At 40.2% G+C, this 20,797-nt stretch overlaps 2 protein-coding genes across 2 annotated transcripts; both read right to left on the reverse strand.

Moving 5' to 3' along the window:
• Nucleotides 1–128: 128 nt before the first annotated feature.
• Nucleotides 129–11,108, reverse strand: tm9sf3 (transmembrane 9 superfamily member 3). Its single transcript, XM_061086715.1, has 15 exons — nucleotides 10,939–11,108; nucleotides 9,779–9,974; nucleotides 9,515–9,637; nucleotides 7,533–7,693; nucleotides 7,343–7,420; nucleotides 6,896–7,027; nucleotides 6,554–6,720; nucleotides 5,599–5,693; nucleotides 5,356–5,486; nucleotides 4,441–4,580; nucleotides 3,711–3,779; nucleotides 3,483–3,629; nucleotides 2,747–2,830; nucleotides 2,473–2,549; nucleotides 129–1,779 (listed from the first exon to the last, which is right to left on the reverse strand). Exons 1-15 carry the CDS (start codon nucleotides 11,026–11,028, stop codon nucleotides 1,712–1,714), a joined length of 1,758 nt encoding a protein of 585 aa, XP_060942698.1. The 5' UTR covers nucleotides 11,029–11,108; the 3' UTR covers nucleotides 129–1,711.
• Nucleotides 11,109–12,651: 1,543 nt separating this feature from the next.
• Nucleotides 12,652–20,240, reverse strand: si:ch211-117n7.7 (Monoacylglycerol lipase ABHD12-like). Its single transcript, XM_061086985.1, has 13 exons — nucleotides 20,030–20,240; nucleotides 17,106–17,221; nucleotides 16,902–17,007; nucleotides 16,648–16,767; nucleotides 16,465–16,495; nucleotides 16,312–16,357; nucleotides 15,902–16,031; nucleotides 14,788–14,825; nucleotides 14,619–14,698; nucleotides 14,441–14,523; nucleotides 14,247–14,325; nucleotides 13,996–14,117; nucleotides 12,652–13,887 (listed from the first exon to the last, which is right to left on the reverse strand). The coding sequence occupies exons 1-13, from the start codon at nucleotides 20,113–20,115 to the stop codon at nucleotides 13,866–13,868; spliced, it is 1,059 nt and encodes a 352-aa protein (XP_060942968.1). The 5' UTR covers nucleotides 20,116–20,240; the 3' UTR covers nucleotides 12,652–13,865.
• Between the last annotated feature and the right edge of the window lie 557 nt (nucleotides 20,241–20,797).

A 20,797-nucleotide genomic window follows, 5' to 3' on the forward strand; every position in this document is an offset into this window, starting at 1 on the left:
AAACGCACTGAACTGCATCACTGTGTGTACCAGTGATAATATAACACACCTCTACTGTGTGCATGAGCTTATCTAATAAACCTGCTCAAACAATATTTACCCTCAGAATCCAAACCACACTTAATAACCCCTGTACATAAACATGTTTATTTTCTCTTTTTACAGCAAGTTAATATGCAGGTTCAAAATGTCTAATCAGACATCGGTACACAACATGAGGTGCCAAAGTCAACTTCAGTGGGGGAGAACTGGAAGTTAGAAAAAAAAAGGCATTGCCCCTTCTCATACAAGTAGGGAACATACTGTATTTACACAAAATGGAAAAGAAGCAGTTGAAACACTCAGCAGCACTGTGTGTGTGTGTGGCTATGAAAACATCTAGTTTTTAAGTGTACATAAACTTCACTTTGTACAGTGTTTGTGGAAACAAAGCAACTGCCTCATTCCATTTTGACATTCACAAATGATGCTTCAGGTTGGGCAACAAAAGGGACATGACGGGACGATGGCTTACCCAATGTGTAGAGCCTGTTTAAAGCTTTAAATAATAAACATGAAATCAAAAGAAGAAGTGTCCACAAGCGAGTCTAGAGCTCGTCAAAATGTACCTTTCCACTTTGAGAGGATGCTCACGATCAGAGAGAGAGAGAGAGAGAGACAAACCGAAGTCGACAGCGCTGACTGAAATGAAAATCTGATGATCCGATGGCTCGGTAAAAACTTCATGCAATTTCAGGCAAGATGTAACGGCGCCACCAGCCCCACCCCAAGCACCAAACAGAAACAAAATGATTCTTTAAAAAAAAAAAAAAACACCCTGTAGTAAATCTGTACAACGAAAAATACATTTGGGATCTACATCTAAAGGTACATTTTTAAGGTTATATACACTCCCCCTCCCCATCCATATATTATCTTTACAAGTAGACTTCATTCAAACCCAAACATTAAGAAAACAAGACTAAACGGGGAAATGGGATCACATCAAACATCCATTTAAAAAAGAAATCTGGTCTCATTTACTGTACCTCAACCATGGATCAGTCCCTCTGCTCTCGTCTGTACAGTAAACTACAGCAGGACTAAAATCATCGACTGGGTGGACTGCTACTGTAACAGGGAATTAAGAATCTGCAAAAATGGGGGGAATGATTCTCAAGTGTCGACAGAGTTCTCTTCATTTTGCAGTGGAAGTAGGTCTGAGCAAACGACTGCACTGTGTAGTTATGATATTTCGAGTGACTGCAAGAATACAAAATAGAAATCAAGTCAGAACACGGGCACCCACCCAACTCTCTAATATCCTGACACACAGAACGAAAGGCTTTCAATACATTTAGGCCTCTTCACTGAAGAGAGCTTCACTATTCCATCGATAAACATTTATGTTCTCTGGTCTCAGGTGGGACTGGGTTTTTTAAGAGAAGCCATGTCAGCCTTAAACATTTGCCCCAACGTTTGTTTGAACTCAACTGATGGAAACAAAAACCTGGTGTTTTGATATTTCCGCCACAGGTTTGCTCTTGTTCGCTTCGAGTTTGCGGGCGTGGAAAATCATTCAGAAAAAAAGGAAAAAGGAAAAATGAAAAAACTACATTGTACGAAGTGAGATTCTCACAATCTCTCGGCAAGAAAGAAAAGTAATAAAGGATGACTTGTGCCCGCCGTCGTAGGCAAATCCATTAATATCCCTGCGTTGCTTCTACGCCCCTTAGTCGATTTTCACATTTGTGTAGATCTTCCTCACAAAGGCACTTGTTCCCACGTATCCAACGGCACCTGCAACACAAATGTGGTCAGTGAGTTTCTTTTAAGGAGGGACTGACAACTCGTGATCACTCTGCAGGTAAATCCATCACAGGACAGGAGAGGGGAGCGGTGAAAGGTACAGACTGAGCAGCCAGATCTCCAACAGACCCTGAAGGCAGCATGTAGTAGCTCCCGCAGACAAGAGATTGCGCCACTAAAGGTGTTTTACAAAGATACACGAGTGACAGCTATGGCTTATCATTCTTCAAGATAAAGAAGGAGTGTGAGATGAAGTTAAAAGCCCTTTTAGATACAACATGACAGCAACACTGCTCCTCTTTGTAACACATTATTTTCAATGGCCTGTGCCGTGCACAAACACTTGCAATAGAACTAGAGATGTTCTGATACCGATACAGCATCTGAAATGCCTCCAATGCTGCTGGAAATGTCAGGTCGGGCATCTGCAAGTATGCAAATACAAAATATTCAAGAGCCCCTTAGTATTTAACCTCTCAGATTATTAATCTCACCGAGTAACTGCCTTTCTACATTATTCTATCATAAAGACAAATCTGACAGATTAAGATTTAGCAGTAAACTCCATGACTCTTGTACTGCAACAGACTTTGATCACAAGAATTGGCAAAATTATGTGACTATTATTCCTCTGTGGAGTTTCTGTGGTTCAGTGTCACAGTATTTAGTCAAACCAGTACTCACCACACATGATTCCTAGAGAAGTGCTGAACACAGCCATGTAACCGAAGTAGAAGGACGTCTGGAACAGCCCGTACATCCTGGAATACATCAGCAGAATATTTTAACAACATGGAGGAAAGAAGTATCTTAAAAAGTATTTTAGCCTGTAATCAGGTTATTTAACAAAGTCATGTCTGAATATTCTCACTCATCCAGGTCATGATATAACCAAGTGCTTAAAAACAGGTCAACTGGACTTAACAGAGTTATGTGATTTAGAAATACTGATACTCACTTAGTTTTGAAGAAATAGTAGTAAAAGGAATACATGTAAACATAAACAGCAGTGGATGCAGCCGAGAGGAAACTTGTCCATTGCCTGGAAATGAGAGGAAAGCAAAGAGCTATGGTCAGTAAAAGTGTTATATCAATCAGTGACTTAATTCACCTTTTCACTCTTTGTTGCAGCTGTCAAGGAGGTTATGTTTTCACCCCGTTTTTTAGTTTGTCAGTAACAATACACAAAATACTACTGAACAGATTTCCACAAATCTTGGTGGAACATGGGTCAAGAAAGACCAAAGATAATTTTGACACTGATCCGGACAAATGGGCAGATTGAGGATTTTTTGTCAATTTCTATTACATTGAGATATATTGGATTTTCCTGACATTTTACATATTTCAGGCATGTTTAGAGGACTGATGTCTGAGTGTGTGCACTCTGGTGCAGATACATATACAAATCCAGATCCAGTGAGTTTTTATGAGGTTTCATAAAGGGACTGTTGGGCCTTGTCGGAGGTATGAACTCTACTGAGTGTCATTCTAGTTAATATTTTAATCAGTAAATTTCTCAGCTCATGATATGGGACTAAACTGAAAAAGATTATTTTGTGGAATTAAACTTGTAGAATCATCTTTAGAAAGTAAAAAGTTGGTGCTATGATGATACATTAACTGCATGGCTCCTAGTTACATCTACAGGGGACATGTCCTCATTGCATTCAGCAAAACACCAAAACACTCACCATCTGTAATCCTCAGCGTTGAGCAGGAAGTACGTGCAAACGATGGTGACACACACGGTCACAATGCAGAGGATGACCAGGACCAGCATCATGAATCCGTACACGTAGTAGATTTTGTAGGCCCAGAAAGACGTGAAGATGAAGTACCTGAAGAATGAGGACAGTCACCGAAGCTGCGTAGATCAGCTAACAACACATACAACCGTCGGTATCACTGCAGAAACTTACATTTCAATGAAAATGGAGCCGAAAGGAAGGATTCCTCCGAGGCAGACGATGACAGCGGGCTCCATGAACCTGGTCACAGGATCAAATATGAGTGTTTACGTCAGACTCCCCGCTCCGGGGCGTAGGGATACATGACTTATTGTTTTTTTAGAAGCAAAAAAGAAAAGGTAGCCACAGATTGGAAATTCAAGCACAGTCTGACAGTGGCCTAGAGTCACATCTAACATTTCCTGTTGGCAGCAGACCCCAGTGCCAGACAGAGGTTTGTAAATGTGAATCTGCTCGCAGCTTATTGCTTTGCTATTTTTCATTATCCAAAGAGTTTGTGCAGACAGCAAAACCACTTTCTGCTTCTGAGCTGACATCAAACACATGAACACAGGCCCTACAACACTTTGGATTCATTTCATGCATTAAGAACAGCCCACTCGCTGCCCACTGATCATTCATTACACTTCCCCCTGAAACAATAAATAGAGCATATGCCCTGGTGCTTGAAAGCACACTGGAGAATAACCACTAAATGTGCTTTAGACATTCTGATGTTTATGTCGTTTCTTTTTCATTGAAAATATTTTGGCTTGTATCATTTTTAAGAATAGTAAACGGATGTTGTATTTCTTTGTGTACAATGTAAACGTACCATGAGAATATAAACTGTCTCCGGCACGTTGCTACAGTTTTCTGTAATGCAGAATGAATCGGCCCTGTTAAGTTGGGCCACACCTACCATTTCTTCTCTGGGATGGGTCGGGGCACAGCGTTCACTCGGCAGGGGAAGTTTGGCTGCCCGGACAGATTCCGCCCCAAAATTGTTCCCACGAGGTTCAGCGGCAGGATGACGAAGAAGCAGATACAGCAAACGGCAACCTGTGGGACAAATGACCAAAAATGCATTCATAGTCAATTGTCTGTGTTTACAGGAAACATCCAGTGTTTTCAGATCCTCTTTTTTATCTTTAATGTTCCTTAATGTTTTGTTATCCATTCAATAACATTTAATTAACTGTTGAAACTGTTTTTTAAAGAAGCTGATGGATCTCCTCGTTCCCAGATTTGTATCACCAATGCTCAAAGTCTGATACAAAACATCAATGCTCACTAAATCTGAAGAAATTAAAACACAGACAGACTCGTGGCTGTTGTCAGATGATTTTTAGGGTCAGCCAGAACAAATTAAAACTGCTGCCGAATCTTTCCAGATCTGTTAAACTGCAGAGTTTAGGCTGATACAGTTGGAATAAAGCTTCTTCATGGTAAGATTTCAAAACTGATTGATTCTATGTTGTGCCGATAACAACTCTGAATTGTGGTGTCGAGCCAACGAACAGCTGTTTGTAATTAGAAAAAAAGTTGGGCGTGAGTCAGGACATTTTTAAGCAAGAGTGTGTGTATATGTGTGAGTGTGTATGAGTTCTGTAGGAAGGTTTTTTGAAAACGTTTGGAAACTTTCAGTATTAAAAATTCTGCTCCGAAGTGATGAAGCATAAGTCACGAAAATGTGTTTTAAGTGACCGGTTCATAAATGCATTTTCAAACTTATACGAATAATAAGACTTTTATCACACACATAAACTGGAAACATTTGAGGATGTTGTTCATAACTCTGTGGTTTTTAGGGACGTGTTTGCTGCGTCAGACCCACCATGGTGCCGAATGGGATGGCTCTGGAGGCGTGGTAGTACATAGCGATGAAGTTGATGAAGAAGGCAGTCCCACACACCATCGCTGGGATCAAGAAGGCCCCGATGAACATTTGTTTTATCCATCTTCTGCCTGTGTTGTTGAAACAAATCAAATAGTGTCAGAAATAAAGTCTTAACAAATAACTATATCCAACAGTCCATGTCCAAAAATAAGTCATAGAGAATATGAGTCGTTGTCTCACCTCCTTGTTTTGCATACAAGCTTCCCCCAAAGTAGCCATTGACAGGGGAGGTGGCAGCATAGACAAAAATGGCTGTGCTCAGCATGGATCCTCTCCTGTGGAGAAAAAATATGGAACGAGTCAGGTCCTGTGAATTTTTCTTCTCCCTCACTGTCTGGACTTTATTATCTCATGCAAAGAGGTTTTGTTTTTCATGGCAATTTGTTTGTTTGTCTGTCAGCAGGATCACTCATAAACTACTGAGCGGATTTCCTTGAGACTTGTGGACTAAGTAATTCATTTTTATATCCGCAATTGCGTAGATAGTGTTTACATTTGGGAGCAGATGTTGGATCCAGGATTAATTTCTCACTGTCTTTAATATGACGAGTGAGGGCGTTAGCATTTGCTGAGGTGTGTTCTCTCCTACTGGCCTAGTTCAGAAGATAGGATTTAATATTTCACGTCTTTCACCCAACTAACATCTTATTAATATTTCCAAACTTAAAATTTAACTACAGAGCTTGATTTTTAACTGATAGAACCCAAAGGAAAACCCACATGCACACAGAGTTAGATTATGCAATCACTTGTTTGCTTCATTAAAAAAAATTAAATGAAAACCATTCCTCCAAGTACCCATCAATTCTGTGGTTTCTCCGTTTGTTGAGAAATAACATGTTTTAACTTTCACATTTTTAACCACACATTTTCATAAGATTCACTTTTTTACCCTGAAACTTGAATCCTCTTAAATGTGATTATCGATAATTAAGGTTTTGTTTTGGGCAATTTCACACAACAGATTACTCTATGACAGGAAACAAACTCAGTGAGTCTTTCCCTGATGGATTACATATTTGTGTTTCAGCCAAATGATTTGCTCTTAGCCAAAACAGCAACTTAGGGGTGATAAAATATCAGACCCCACCCTGTAACTAAATAAGAATTAAGCAGTTAGCTGCCAGTGACTCACTCTGTGTACAGATCCTCAACCATAGCGACGATGATGACGATGAGGGAGACAGAGAAGATCTGGCAGCCAGAGCCAATGAGTGAAGAGAAGATCAGTGGGTGGCTTGATGGCCGAAACACATCTCCATGTACCTGCTTCCACCCGTATTCATCTCCCAGGTCCCTATCCTGTTGGTGCACAGTGACAGAATGAGACGATGAGGAGAGAAGAAGATCAGGTGAAAGACAAAACCCAATATTTATGAAAACCCAGAGAAAAGAATATAATAAAATAAACATAAATTTCATTATAATTCTTCATTTATCACCTAAATATGAGCTCACAAGCAAACTGAAAACTCACCATGTCATCCATTTCCTCCTCTTTACTGTATCTGGCATAATCCTTTCTTAGTGTTCTCATCAGAATCATGGACACCAGACCCACCAGGAAAATGACCATCATGAAGGAGTTGAAGATGGAAAACCAGTGAATCTGAAAAACCAACAACAGGAATTGTATGAATGAATAATAAAAAGTCTGAGCAGGAAAAAGCATTCTCAGACTCTAGCAGCAGATGGATTCAAAAATTCAGTCTCTCAAATTTCCTTTTAGAGAAACCAGCTGGATCCCTGCCACGCTGGCAGCAACAGTTTAAGAGTCAGCCAAAAGTTACCAGGTTGATCAGTTACATCGAACCTAGTGTGGAACAAGTTCAACTCACACTCACTGTAAGGGCACACACTGTGTGCTGTTACAACATGTCAGGGATGTTCCTGACTGGTATGATAAACATGATGATCAACTCACCCTGTGCTGGAAGAAGGAGGGGTCCAGGTACTTGTCGAATCTGTCTTCAAATTTCACATCTGACTTCTTCCACTTCACCTGTGATGAGAAAGATGTATTAAGACTTACATTTTCTCATTCTTCTCTTCACAAAGATACTAAAAAACGTACTATGAGCTTTAGCTGATAAAAGGGATCAGTCTGAACTCACAGAATAAGACATTCCGATCCGTGTGTTGGGCACGAGCCGGACTTTCCCCTCGCTGGTCAGGTTTACATCAACAATTCTGTTGCCATTGTAGCCGATCTCCAGTTTCTTGTACGTCCACAGATAATGATCTTCTCCGTTTTCATCTGCCTCACCAACAATCCCTAGAAAGAAGTTGATATACATTGAATTTAAGATCTCGTCTTATAGACAGACCTTCAGTTTAATAAAATAAATAATCAGGATATGGAAATGCCAAATAAAGGTCACATGCTACACCGCTTGTTAGCTTCTCCAACAGCATCATGATTATAAATCTCAAGGGTTCATCTATTGTCAAAGTTTGTGCCTGTTGGCAACGGTTAACAATCTTATCTTGCAAATCAGTGTGATGCAGAACAATCACTCCAAAACAAAAGGTAATCAAGATGTGAGGTCAATGAATGAATTAGGAGAATGTACCATAATACACTAGTTTTGCTTCTCCTACAGTACCACATCATACTGTGGCATTGTTCGGGTAAAATACCAGGTAAAGCATTTGATGTGATACATTCTAAGTTGGCTGTCTATTAAACACTGACAGTAAGGGGCCTTCCCAGCTTCCTTGTTTGGCTCTGGGCCCTCTGACTTTTCAGTTTAGTCTGAACCAAAATCACAAGTGTGACAGGTGCCTGAGATCACAGTCCAGACATGGTTCAGTTCGTTAATAGTGTGAATTTTTCTTTTGTGGATAATTTGGATCAATTGCAGGAAATTGAGACAGCGTTAAACAAAAGAAGAAGAAATTGCTCACAGTCTTTACCTATGACGATATAATGTTGAGGACTTTCATTTTCTCCATTCAAATAGAAAGACAACTTTTTTCTATGCACTTCATTTAGAGTTAGGGAAAACAATAGACAAGACAATTTTACAACATTCCAAAATTAGCCACATGCCCATCAATCTCAATTAGGTTGAGGTAGATGCGATGATGATAGGATGTACAATTGTTATACAATATTCGTACGTCCACTCCCCTAATTGCAATGTGAAAACAAAACAAACCAGATCAGGTGCAACAAAGACATGAACAATGGTTTGGACCGTGGTCGACACTCTCAGGTATGACAACGGCACAAATGTAACAGCCCTTAAGGTCACACTGTTCTGTTTTTATTGAAATTGCTCTGAAGAGCTATTGTGTCCACTTTATGGTCATTCTGGAAGTTGCAGTTGGTATTCTTTGGCTTTACATGGTAACAAGCTGTTTCTATTATTTTGTACACCCCACCATTATCAATAAGGGCAGGGTAAATAAGAGAACACATCTATATGTATTTCAGTGTAGTTTACCATAAATTACATCCCCAATAATTATCATATATACAAGTTTTCTTAAGTTAATGTATCTTCGTTCATTAACCTCACATGTGACCTGAGGCTGATTTAACAAGCTGTAGTGAGACGTGCTTTAAGTGTGCTGAGGCTATAAAGTGTGTGAGTTAAGAACCGTGAACCTCCCTGGTTCCTTTTCCACGTCGGCAAACCGGACATGAGGTCAAAGTCTGTTCTCTTTGAGTATACAACAATGTGTGATCACATGTCAGGGACCCACCCACAACCTACGACATCAGATTACACAGTTGTGTTTGAGCGGCGGTGGGAGTGTCACTGTAGTCCGACCTGCTACCACACTGACAGCTTGTGAGAGTGAAATCTCTAAGAAGAGTCTAATGACAGTGACTCATTTATATCCTCCTTAGTATAGAACAACAGTTGAGCTCTTCACTGTCAGGTCTGGCATCTGAAGCTCTTTCCTACCTGTGAATGTACCAGTACCGAACCCTTTGTAATTAGCTAAACAGTTAATAAGCCAAGAAGTAACCCAGACAGAATGGAAGATACAGCCAGGAAATATGAATATAAAACTTAAAATCACAGAGCAACTCAACACAAGCATGCAAGTCATTATTTGGCCATTTCTTTAGAGCATCTCTTACCCCAGATGGGCAGGTCATCGATGTACATTTGGTACCAGTAGTGATTCTTTATGGCATAGACAAAGGCATCCCGTTTGGCCTTATCCAGGTCGATCTCACAGTACGTCGTCTGCATGACTTCATCTACACGGATCAAAAACACAACATAACCTCTGTTAGAGATGTCACAATGGCGTGTGGACTAGAAGACTAGCTGTAAAAAACATCCCACTCATCGCTTTGCATGAGCTCGGCAGGTGAGAGCCGGTGAAAGAGCACAGTTACCTTTGAACTTGATGTCGAGGCCGCTGAATTCCAGCTCCACTCCCTGCAGAGCCTCTCCCAGCGTCTCATGGTAGTGACTGATGGTCTTCTTGTTGCCCGCGCAGAAGGGCAAAGAGAAGTACTTGTACGTCTCCTGTCGGTTGTGGTAAGGCCCCACTGTGTTCATCCATAAAACCACCTCCTCCTTATCTACGTACTGCAACAATTACAACACAAGGGCTCTTAGTTTTGTGTAGCAGGAATGCTACACCAGCTCTGCTCGTCCTGCTGGTTTCCCTCTCTCTGCAGCCAGATGATCTTACACTGGGAAATATCTTGACTTCACTCAGCACATAATCACACTCCTATTAATGACAACACAGCAACGTTGGGTTTAAATACTTTTAAAGTCTCAATAGTAAAATTCTAATCACATTATCTCTCATACAGATGAGTAGAAGGAAGCTCATCTCATTCAAATGTATGCAAAAACACATTGCAGGTCTGTCTCAGTTGAACACTATGATGAGCGATGCACTTTACACACGGAGGACTTCGTATTATCAGTTTAAGCTAATTTACCAGCTTTCAAACACAATTCATAACCCTGAGGTTAATAACTGAGGAAAGTGAGGAAGTGAGGAAGCACCGACAGGCCCTGGCGCTGTGGAACCGCTGTTCCTGCTTCCAGTCACACGTTAGCTGTTAAAAAACACAACAGTAGCATCCATGGCTTCAGGAGAAAATAGTCTAGAGAGATTCTCACAAGGCTACACGGCTCAAGTGTTCTTTATGTTATTGTTTTTTTTTTACTTTGTTTAGCAACTAACCAACGCTAACGAGTCTAAGTTCAGTGCAGTTTCCGCCGGTGTTCAAGGAAAAGCTTGTGTGGAGACGGTGCTAACAAGCTAGCAGGCAGAGGCTAGCCGTAAGCACATAGGCCGATAAGTGGAGACAAGTTAGCGAGCTAACCGAGTGTCTCTGCAGGAGAGCTAACCGGGATAAATAACCCGACGGGCTAAAGCTAACACGGTGTCATGTCTGTGAATCCCCCCCTCTCTGTGGCCAGCAGCTAGCCGTCGCAGCTACAGTTAGCATCTTGCACCACAGAGCACAAACGTCCATTATTTTCAAGGCTCCCCCTTTTTTTTTCTCCGTCGGCCTCTGAGACGCTGGTTTACCGTGTGTTCGTGTTCGTCCGCGTCCACCGTTAACAACGAGCCCACGATGGCGAGGAGCGCCGCCGCCACCTTCCACCGGGAGGAACCCATCGCTATCGGGGGAGAAAGTGTGCAGAAAGATCGGGGACGTTAGCTTCGCGGGGCTATCCCACCTTCTTCCTGGTTGTATGACAGAGGCGGATTTTTTTTTTTTTTTTTTTGGGGATGTTCTCGTACGCATATGGCGTAAGCGCGTCGCCACCGCTCAGCGAACTTGCGTCTGATTGGCCGAGGGGAGACACGTGGCTCGAAGCGTCCAATCAGCGCCGGGAGAGGTGCGAGCAGCGGTGAGTAAAGAAACCGTGTCGGCGCAGCGTCCGCAACCTTCAGCCACGTCATCCGACTGCCCGGACCGGAGCTGGAGCTGCGACTGACGGATCTGCGGCAGGGAACGCGATCCTAGCCCCACGCAACCGGCTCCATGCACCGCCTGCACCGTCTCCTGAGGCCTGCGCACTGCTCTGAACAATATCACACTTTTAAAACTAACAATTTAGTTGCACTTAAATGCAGTGGTGTATAAAGTACTTGAAAGCCATACTTGAGTAAAAGTACAGATATCTTACCTGAAAGTGACTTCGGTAAAAGTGAAAGTCACCCGTCAGAAAATGACTTGAGTAAAATATATTAACATATTAAAAGTACTTAAGTATCAAAAGTATCTGGTGTTGAAATGTACTTAAGTATCAAAAGTACAAGTACAAGTACCAAAATTAAAAATGCAAAGTGCTTTTTATAGTAGGCTTATACAGACACAAAACAATCCAAAATGTTTCTCCTCAAGATTTATCTCAACTGACTGAAAAATTATAACAACAATAGGAATATAATTTATGTAATGTATAATTTTACAAATTTTGAACCCTAGATGAGAGAGAGAGAGAGAGAGAGAGAGAGAGAGAGAGAGAGAGAGAGAGAGAGAGAGAGAGAGAGAGAGAGAGAGAGAGAGAGAGAGAGAGAGAGAACCAACCTCCGCTGCACAAGTAACGAGCCAGTTTGAGAATGTAAGAAGTAGAAAGTACACATATTTTTGTTCAAATGTAACAAGTAAAAGTAAAAAGTCGTCAGGAAAATAAATACTCAAGTAAAGTACAGATATGTGAAAAATCTACTTAAGTACAAGTATTTCTACTTCGTTACTTCCCACCACTGCTTAAACGGCACTTACTTTGCACTTAGTAGTTTTGCTTTTTTTTGAAGGAATTGTACTTTCTTGATTCTTGTTGTTCTGGGTTTGTACCCTCATGGTTCAAGATTCAAGATTCAAGATTTTTATTGTCAAATGCACAGAGATAACATGAAGCAGTCACTGTCAATTAAATACTTGGGTCACAGGCTCTCTTTAAGCAATGCTCAGTAATTTCAATTTCAAGTAATTTTGAATGCATTTATTGTTAAATGAAATGTAATGTAATATCACACCTGTCACACACCGGCCCCGTGGAGTTTAAAGCGTTCATAACAGCCACCACCTATTTTCTGTGAGCTTTGTCATTGTCATGCTCCCCTGAGGATAACACATGAAACTTATACCAGAGTTAAACATATAAAAAAGTCCAGGAATAGACAGGCTTTAAGAAACACTAAATCTCGCACTACCAGAAAACTATAGAGGCTTCATTTTGCAACTCTGTGATAAAGTTAGTTTAACTCATCAGAACCACAACAGCCAAGTTTAACAAGAGTGCAGTTTTTTATTTAACACAATGCTCAATCTACAGCAGTATTTCAGGGTAATTTCTCTTTCACTCTTCAAAAAGTGGGACAATAGTAGTTCAATCCTGTCTTCTTTGACAGGTAACATCTTCCTGAGCTTTAAAATGTTATTTAACAAATAAAAAATGTAGAAACATACATGAAACTAGAAGAGGACTCAGTGAAACACAAACCAAGGCCCAACAGTCCACTTATGAAACCACTTGTAAATTCACTAGATCAAGGTTTTTGTTTGGATTTGCACCCAATTGCTCACAATTATATATCAAGCCTAAATATGTCAGATATTTAAATCAAGATCCACAAATTACTTGAAATCAACAACAACCTGTCTCACATGCAGAAAGAAAAATTCCTGGATCCGCACCAACATTTTGTTTTATATACATATCAGTGCTGGACCTTATTGAATGATACCTCCCCATGTTCCTCACTGAGTTTGATTTGTAGAGATTAGGCTGCAGTAGTGTATTACAAATGACATAGGAAAGAAAAAACTGGTCTGCGAAATTCAAACATATTGAAATTTGTTGAAGCATAGGCACGTTTGTGAGTGTAATTTCTATGTGATTACCACAGGTTAACTTATACATCTTTATATTTTGGTTTCACAGAATAGACCAAATCTGCTAGAATAAACTGCTGTAACATTGAGATCATTTAAATGTATATGAATAGATTAATACATTGTTGAACTGACAGCAGTCAGAATACTAAGATTGTGTTTTGCTGATCCAGGTCAGGGGTCAGATGTTTTTCGTTTTTCTCCTTGTTTTATTCTGAAATGTTACTGATAAACGTAGACATGTGAAGCCTTGGATTAATAAAGTGATTACCGAGTGTTAAAGATTAACGTTATCACCACACAAACACACCCAACAGAGGGCCCTTGCTGTAGCAACATCTTATCCTATTAATAATTTACAATCAAAGTATTGTTCATAGTTCTGTTAGGTCAGGATGATTTATTGTTGACAGATATAATAAAAAAATAGCAACTTAAAAAATTTAATTTGCAGCTATTGATTCCCCTAAACAATTGTATTTGTATTCAACACAAACATTGTGGATCTTATATTATTCATATGCAGCGGTAAAGACAAATTAAAAATATTGAAATGAAATCATCTGGAATGTGGCGTGGTTTTTCGGTTTCCATCGTCTTGCCCTCATTACAACGACAGCACAAAGTTCCTGCAGAGGAGCAGTGGAGACATGATGAGATACACAAACACATGTGGTAGAAATAAAACATCCCAGAATAAAACCACTTGAAGCATTATCAGTGACATGTTTTCTCACTTAATGATGTCAGGCACACCAGGGTCTCGGTACAAGCCGTTGTGCAGGTACCCCAGAGAACCATCGAATGAAACTATCTTCACTTGCTCTGCATTCTGGGCACTCACTGCCACCTCGTACATCTGGGACAGAAAGGCAAATTAAATTCCGAAACTAAAAAATTATCCCACAGAAGACACTTTTATCTGTTCCAGCTCTAATCACTGCCTCAGTTGCCTTAGATGAAAAGAAGCTCTCTGTGCCAGCAGTACCTGCTGAGCAACCGAAATGGGAACTAGGTGATCGTCCTCTGAATGAAGGAAAAGTATTGGACTTTTCATTTTCTTCAAACTGCGGGATCACAAAGACACATATTACTGGTAGTAACAAGATTATTTGTTAATCAGTGTTTGATATCATGCATCAGCTCATATTTGTCATTAACCATGAGTTCATGATAACTTACTTTTCTTCAGTAGGGAAAATAATCTTGTTTTGTGCCCATGGTTCCGGGAAAAAGTATCTAGCGCCTGGAATTTTCCAGTAATGCTTCAAACAGGAAGACATTTAACATGTCAGGGTTTTGTGTAATGCAGGGGCACATGATATTTACAAATATAATATCAAAATTTAGATTTAGCTACCCAAGTAAATGGATGATCTGTAAGCGGCTGTCTAGCAGAATTAAATGCACCCTCCAAGATGACACCGTCAAGAACTACACCTGAAAACAAGAAGTCGTTGTCATTTTTAAATTTAGAAGTTACTTCCACTTATTTATATTTGTCAAACTTCACTGGTAGCATAACTTACCTTGCTCAATCAGTTTCACTGCAGTGTTGGTGCCCACACTGCACAGAGACGTGAAAAACAACAACCTCAGTTTCTACATTTTTTCTATAACTTCAACAATAAGCTCACTAAAGCGCAAAACCTCCGCCAAGGACAAACAATCCTGCACAGAATTGTCCAGGTCTCAAAGAAGTTTAGAAAAGGAAAAAAAAATGAAACAATCCTTGATCTGCCCGTAAATCTCCATTTGCCAAGAAATGTAACTGGTTTCTATCGGGCACCATCCCTCCCTCAAGTTTGGGTTGAAATCAAGTAAGCAGTTTTTGCATCATCCTCATCAGACACAGGTAAACCCAATAAGAGAAAATTATTATTATTATCAATAATTCAAACAGTTTCTTCTTCTACTTCTGAAGGTGGCAGGTTGATTTTGGCTGAGACCTGATTTCAGTTACTTTCTTCATGAATGTATGATGTATTTTACCTACAGAAAATCAGTTGTTTGGTATGAATTTAAATTAAAGGATTAGTAAACAAATATATATATATAGTCAGTTACAGTTTATACTATTTGTAAATGTAAATTCAAGATGGTGAGATTGTTCTGCAGTTTGTATCAAGATCCACCTGCTACACTGTGTTTGAAATTTTTTGTGTTCCTTTATATTCATATCTCCAGTCAGGCCTACAGGCCAAACTCTGTTTTGCTGCTGCAATGACTATTTGAAGCGTGAGTTGTTAAGCTTAACTGGGTATGTGGTCTAACCCGTTCAACACCCTCCTTCACATGCTCCAATCATGAGCAATTATTAATCATTAGGTAAATAATTTAAGATACTCAATTGTATAACTAATCACTATTTTAGAGAAATCTTTGGATCTTTGGTTCTTGTGCTAAATTTAAGTTTTCTGAAGGTTTGTGTTTTTTTGTGGAGGTTTTTTCTTTATCTCTTCAGTCATTATGGCTCAGGCCAAATGCTACAGATGAATGGGTTATAGAAATGGATAACATAAGTTATATTAAAGTGTAAACTTCACAGTCTGTTACCCCAAGTTTTCAGTAAAAGTAATCAGAATAGTTTACAGTTCACAAGTTCTACAACAGTGTTTATATTTTGAGTTGTTTCCATCTCACCCGGTGCCAAGAGAGTGTCCCCAGAAGACAACCAGGCTGTTTCCACTGCGAGCTTTGACCCACTTGTACAAGTAGATGGCGTCAGTGGTCAGTCCGGCCTCAGTCGGCTCCCCAGTGGAGTCTCCAAACCCTGCAAGAGTTTCTCTGTCAGCTGCTGCTCACTGAAACATCACGCAGCTGCCTCGCTCTGCCACAAGGTGGCAGTCACTCAGAGGGAAACCTGCACTAGGGGCTGACCTTCAGTTGAACTACTGTCTGGTAACTGTCTCACAACAAGCAGGTGATCAAGCTGCACAGTGACTCTACGGTGATCGTGAATATATTAAACCAATGTGAGAAGCTTGTGTGTTAAAATCAGTGAAAGAAACATAGAGATGGAAATCATGTTTAAAAGAAGACTCAGCACCAACCTCTGTAGTCAGCCACCAGCACGTGGAAATCAAGTGCACTCAATATCTGTTGACATAAAAAGGCTTATTTATCATCATAATGGCTACTGAGACGTTATATACTTTTTATTAGAGTGCCATAAAAATAATATGTTTGTGTTGTTGGTCACTCACTTTTGCCACTCCCACCCGATGAGAGGCTGCCCTGTTGGAATGATTCAGACACAACACAAGTGCCAATAAAATGGTGATTTTGGAGAAAAAAAAGGAAAAGAAAAAATATGTTCAGTGGTGCGGAACATCTTCTCTCTGCCTCTGCAGGAGCCAACTATAGGACAAATGCATTATTCATTATACCTTGTGTTCGTGTTCCCATGAAGATATATGAAAACTGGCCTTCCATCGCTTAAAGTGTTCTGGTACCACGCCAAGTCCTTCCCCTGTGCCTCCTTCCACCGACTTTCAGGGACAGTGTGCCTTGAAGAGTTTGAAACCACAAATCGGTTCAGCGACATGACTGATAATTAGATCATTAAAAAACGGGTATTGTCCTTTTTGCCTTTTTACACCAATGCTCGAGGAAGAAACGGTCGAACTTGGCTTGTACTCACCATACGCCGAGGGAGATTCCCTCCTCTGATGTTAAGTACATGTTGATTGTGTGATTAAGGGAGAAATCAGCAGGTTGGTGGAGGTCAAGGAAGAACGGTAGCCTGACTAAAAAAAGGAAAAGAACAGAGGTGGGTTCCTGTTCTGTGAGCAAGTGGAGGATTTACAGTGCTTGCTAGAGGCAGACAGGGGTTTTTTCCTCTTACTTCTGTGAGTGTAAACAAAGTGCTGAATTAAATCTGGGAGTGTTTTCAGCGAGGTGGGCACCAATATGAAGACAACAAAGAAGGCCAATAAGCCTCTTTTCAGCCACCATCGGGACCTGGACACAGACAGACAGAGAGAGAGAGAGAGAGAGAGAGAGACTATAAACCATCCAAGCTTTATCTTAAGGAGCCTCCAGGTGTCTCTGAGGCCCTATTCACACCTGGTGATAAAATCTGATAATCCAATCACAAGTGGAACACTGACCACTCACCACCGACCACATTCAGAGGTGGTCTGCTCCAACTCAAATATTTGTTGTGTTGTAGTTTCATAACTAAGCCAAACAAGACCAGAACATATAGGGTCAATAAGTACAGATCAGCATCTGTTCATTTAACAATAGTTATTATTGATTATTTGACCTTGACCAAGGTGGTTATGTTTTCACCCCTGTCCGCTGGTAGGTCCATTAGTGTCTTTGTTTTCAAGCATGATTACACAAAAACTACTGGACAGATTTCCATGAAACTTAATAAGACATGGACAGAGACTTCTGATAGTATTTATAACAACAACTACTCTATCTTGTTATGAATGTCTTATGAAATACCAACTATCAATCATGCATTTTGCATGTTTGTATTTTGAGCATTTTTTCCCCTATATATATTTATTACAATATCTACTATGATATGTATGGATTCTGTTTTGCTGAAATCACAAGAGAAATTTTTTGAAGCCTGCAAATATAAGGAGCTTTAGGTGTGTGGATTTTCTCTTTTTCAGACATTTTATTTATTTATATTTTGTTGATCTGGTTGTGCATATTCCTTTTTTGAGGGTCGGACATTTACCATTAAAAAAAACCCTTATATTTTGATGCAGATCTGCAAACGTGGCAGTTCCAGATGGTTTTTATTACTTGATTTAACATTGTGAGATTAGGCTGTTCTTTTATTTTACATTTTTTAATTTTCACCAATTTCTCAAAGAATAATGTTATGATTAGAGGACTGATATCTACGAGTGTCTGAGATTTTCTGCAGCTTGCTTGAAATTAAGGAGACTGTTTGGCCTTGGCCTCCTCTGTTTGTCATTCCACATGATGATTTGAAATGCCCTCTTCAATACTAGATCGGCTCAAACTCTCTCATCAATACCGATCCAATCTGAAGTGCCGAGACACCAAATCATCTCCAGGCAACATTACTAATCTTTAAATCCCAACTTTCTTCTTCAACCACTTTACATCTGAACTCAGCTCAACCTCTGTTTCAGTTCAGCTGCAGAGGGGGGACTTTGGGGTGATTCAGGGATGGTGAGGTGCATCAGTAAAGGGGAGAGGAGCCTCAGGGTGAAGTGAAGTTGTGAGCAGTGAAGAAATAAGCACCTGTAGCTGCATTGAGGCAAAGCTTCAGGAAAAATTACCTCTAACTAGCAGCTGCCATTAAAGAGATGGTGAAACCGATGCAGCAGTTAAAGACCTCCATGAGGACGCACACTTACGCCCACTGGTATATACAGAGCTGCTCCGCACATGTCTCACCTTGCAAGATTAATATGGAAACATTAATATAGAAGAGAGTAATTGAATAATCTATTAAGGAGGGCAGGCGGTCGTTGGAGACAGGACTGGACTCCCTGAAGCCAGCGACTGAGAAAAGAGGAAGCTATTCAGACTATTACCAATTAATGGACAATACATCCCACCCCCTCCATTAACACTCTCATCAGCCAGAGGAGCCCTTTTAGTCCAAGACTGCTTCCTCCTGAGAGCTCGGAGGGAAACACAGAGGAGTTGGTTTATTCCAGCAGCCATCAGACTGTGGTATCTTCTGTCCACAGTTGCTCACTTTAATATTCAGATCTTTTTCTGAAGCTGGCAATGAGCTTACATCAGACTTTTTAATGAATAAACACCTGCAGTGTGATGTCTTCTGGACAAACTGTTTTTGTAGGGATGCACCAGAAATTCAGTTTCGCACATTGTGTTGTAAATGTAGTTTTAATGCTTATACACATAACTTATTTAGATCTAACAGCAGTAAATACACTCTTATTGTGATTCCTTTAGCCTGAAATGTGATGACTTTTCCTAAAGTGTCCAAAAATTCCAAGTATTCCAAATATAAAAACATTATACTTTTATATGAGATAGCACAATTTTGTGCATTGAAACTTTTCCAGATCAAAGTAGCTACTCATCTCCTGAAATTGATTTTAGATTCACCAGAGTGGGAATATTGAAACTGTGAAACAGTCATAGACACTTGTTATGATAGAAAGCTTGGGCTGGGTCACTTACCTTTAAAATATACTTAAATATTAAAACTAAAAGTAAATGCTCCTCCAACATCATATCTGGCTCTCAGTGGGAGGGCTCTTCTGAATCCATTTGAGATGTGTTGCTGCGGGAGGCGGGGTCTACTATTATCTGCCTGCCATGATTAGATCAACTCCCCTTTTCTTATTGATAACTTTTAAACTTTTAACTTTAAATCAGATACAACATGAATAAGAAGCACAATGCAGTGTAAAGACGTTGCGGTTTAGAAAGCAAAGATATTTGTTTTTTATGTGTAATGGATTAAATGAGTAGAAGTATAAAGCACCTGAAAACAAATCAGAAGAACAGATACATGATAGATGCAGTTAAAAGTACTTGGTTACATCTCACTAACCTGATCAGTGTCAAATTTACAAGAACTGTGGTCTTTGGATCCTGAGTCAATCATTATTTATTCTAAATATAACTGTACATAAGTCACTGGGTGAAATATGATGTAAGTCACTAAACTGCTGCAACTTAAAACCTTTAAACTGGTTTCTCTTGTTTCGTTGAAATGCAAACTAGTAAAAAGCAGTGATCCACAGTGACTGACAGATGTGTGAATAGTTAGAGAGGTGATTCTAGAGAACTCACTGTTTCTCCCCTTTCCTCTGCTTAGTTCTCTGAGCTGCTGCCACTCCGGAAGCTGAAGGAGTTTTTTGAACCACTCGTCTCTTCATGGCGTCTTCTCGTCAGTCACACCGATTATGTATATATATGATAGATGTGTATATATGTGTATATATGTTCACTTCAGTTCTCTGACTCTTGATTAGTAGCGATCACAAGTTTGATCAAAGTTCACTTAAAACCCGAGGAAGGGGAGGAACCAGTGCTTGTTAAGGTAGCGCTGCTTTATATAACGTTATCAAAAAGCACAAAACATGTTGCACTCGACGCCACCTTAAGGACAGTACAGTACATACACAGTACACTGTTCCTGACTTTATCCCTGAGGTCAGCTACCTCAAGTAATGTGTCTCCATCGCCACCTGGCGGCTGGCTGCAGTACAGGTCATAAAATAAATCATTCCTCTTCCATGTTCGTGGAAGGGACATGGATCCCCCCCATATACACACACAAAAATATAATATACATTCTTTTTACAAATAATGGTAATTGTACCACACTGGTGTTTGTTCAAGTGTTAATTGTTGCAGTATGTTTGGTTGTAATTAGTTATTTGATGATATAAGAAGTTCACACAACATCATCAGGGGTCGCACACATCCACAACACCGCCTCTTCACACACTCTGCAGAAGTGTTGACGTCCAGGACAACAACAACACTGGCAAACAGCTTCTACCCACAGGCCGTCTGGCCCAGGAACACACACTGCTCCTTTCCACCACTGTGACT

Source organism: Limanda limanda, chromosome 15 (assembly GCF_963576545.1).
Source record: "Limanda limanda chromosome 15, fLimLim1.1, whole genome shotgun sequence".
NCBI lineage: Eukaryota > Metazoa > Chordata > Actinopteri > Pleuronectiformes > Pleuronectidae > Limanda > Limanda limanda.

Bases quoted from the DNA above. Each gene is read 5' to 3' on its own strand.
- tm9sf3 (XM_061086715.1), bottom strand. From the start codon at position 11,028: ATGGGTTCCTCCCGGTGGAAGGTGGCGGCGGCGCTCCTCGCCATCGTG. The intron at 9,975-10,938 runs GTAAACCAGCGT...TAATTGTTGCAG, and splicing joins CGGACGAACACGAACACACG to TACGTAGATAAGGAGGAGGT. The intron at 4,581-5,355 runs GTGGGTCTGACG...TTTGTCCCACAG, and splicing joins CCATCCCATTCGGCACCATG to GTTGCCGTTTGCTGTATCTG.
- si:ch211-117n7.7 (XM_061086985.1), bottom strand. From the start codon at position 20,115: ATGAAGAGACGAGTGGTTCAAAAAACTCCTTCAGCTTCCGGAGTGGCA. The intron at 16,496-16,647 runs GTATAATGAATA...TCATTCCAACAG, and splicing joins CATGGGAACACGAACACAAG to GGCAGCCTCTCATCGGGTGG. The intron at 14,699-14,787 runs GTAAGTTATGCT...TCTTGTTTTCAG, and splicing joins AGTGAAACTGATTGAGCAAG to GTGTAGTTCTTGACGGTGTC.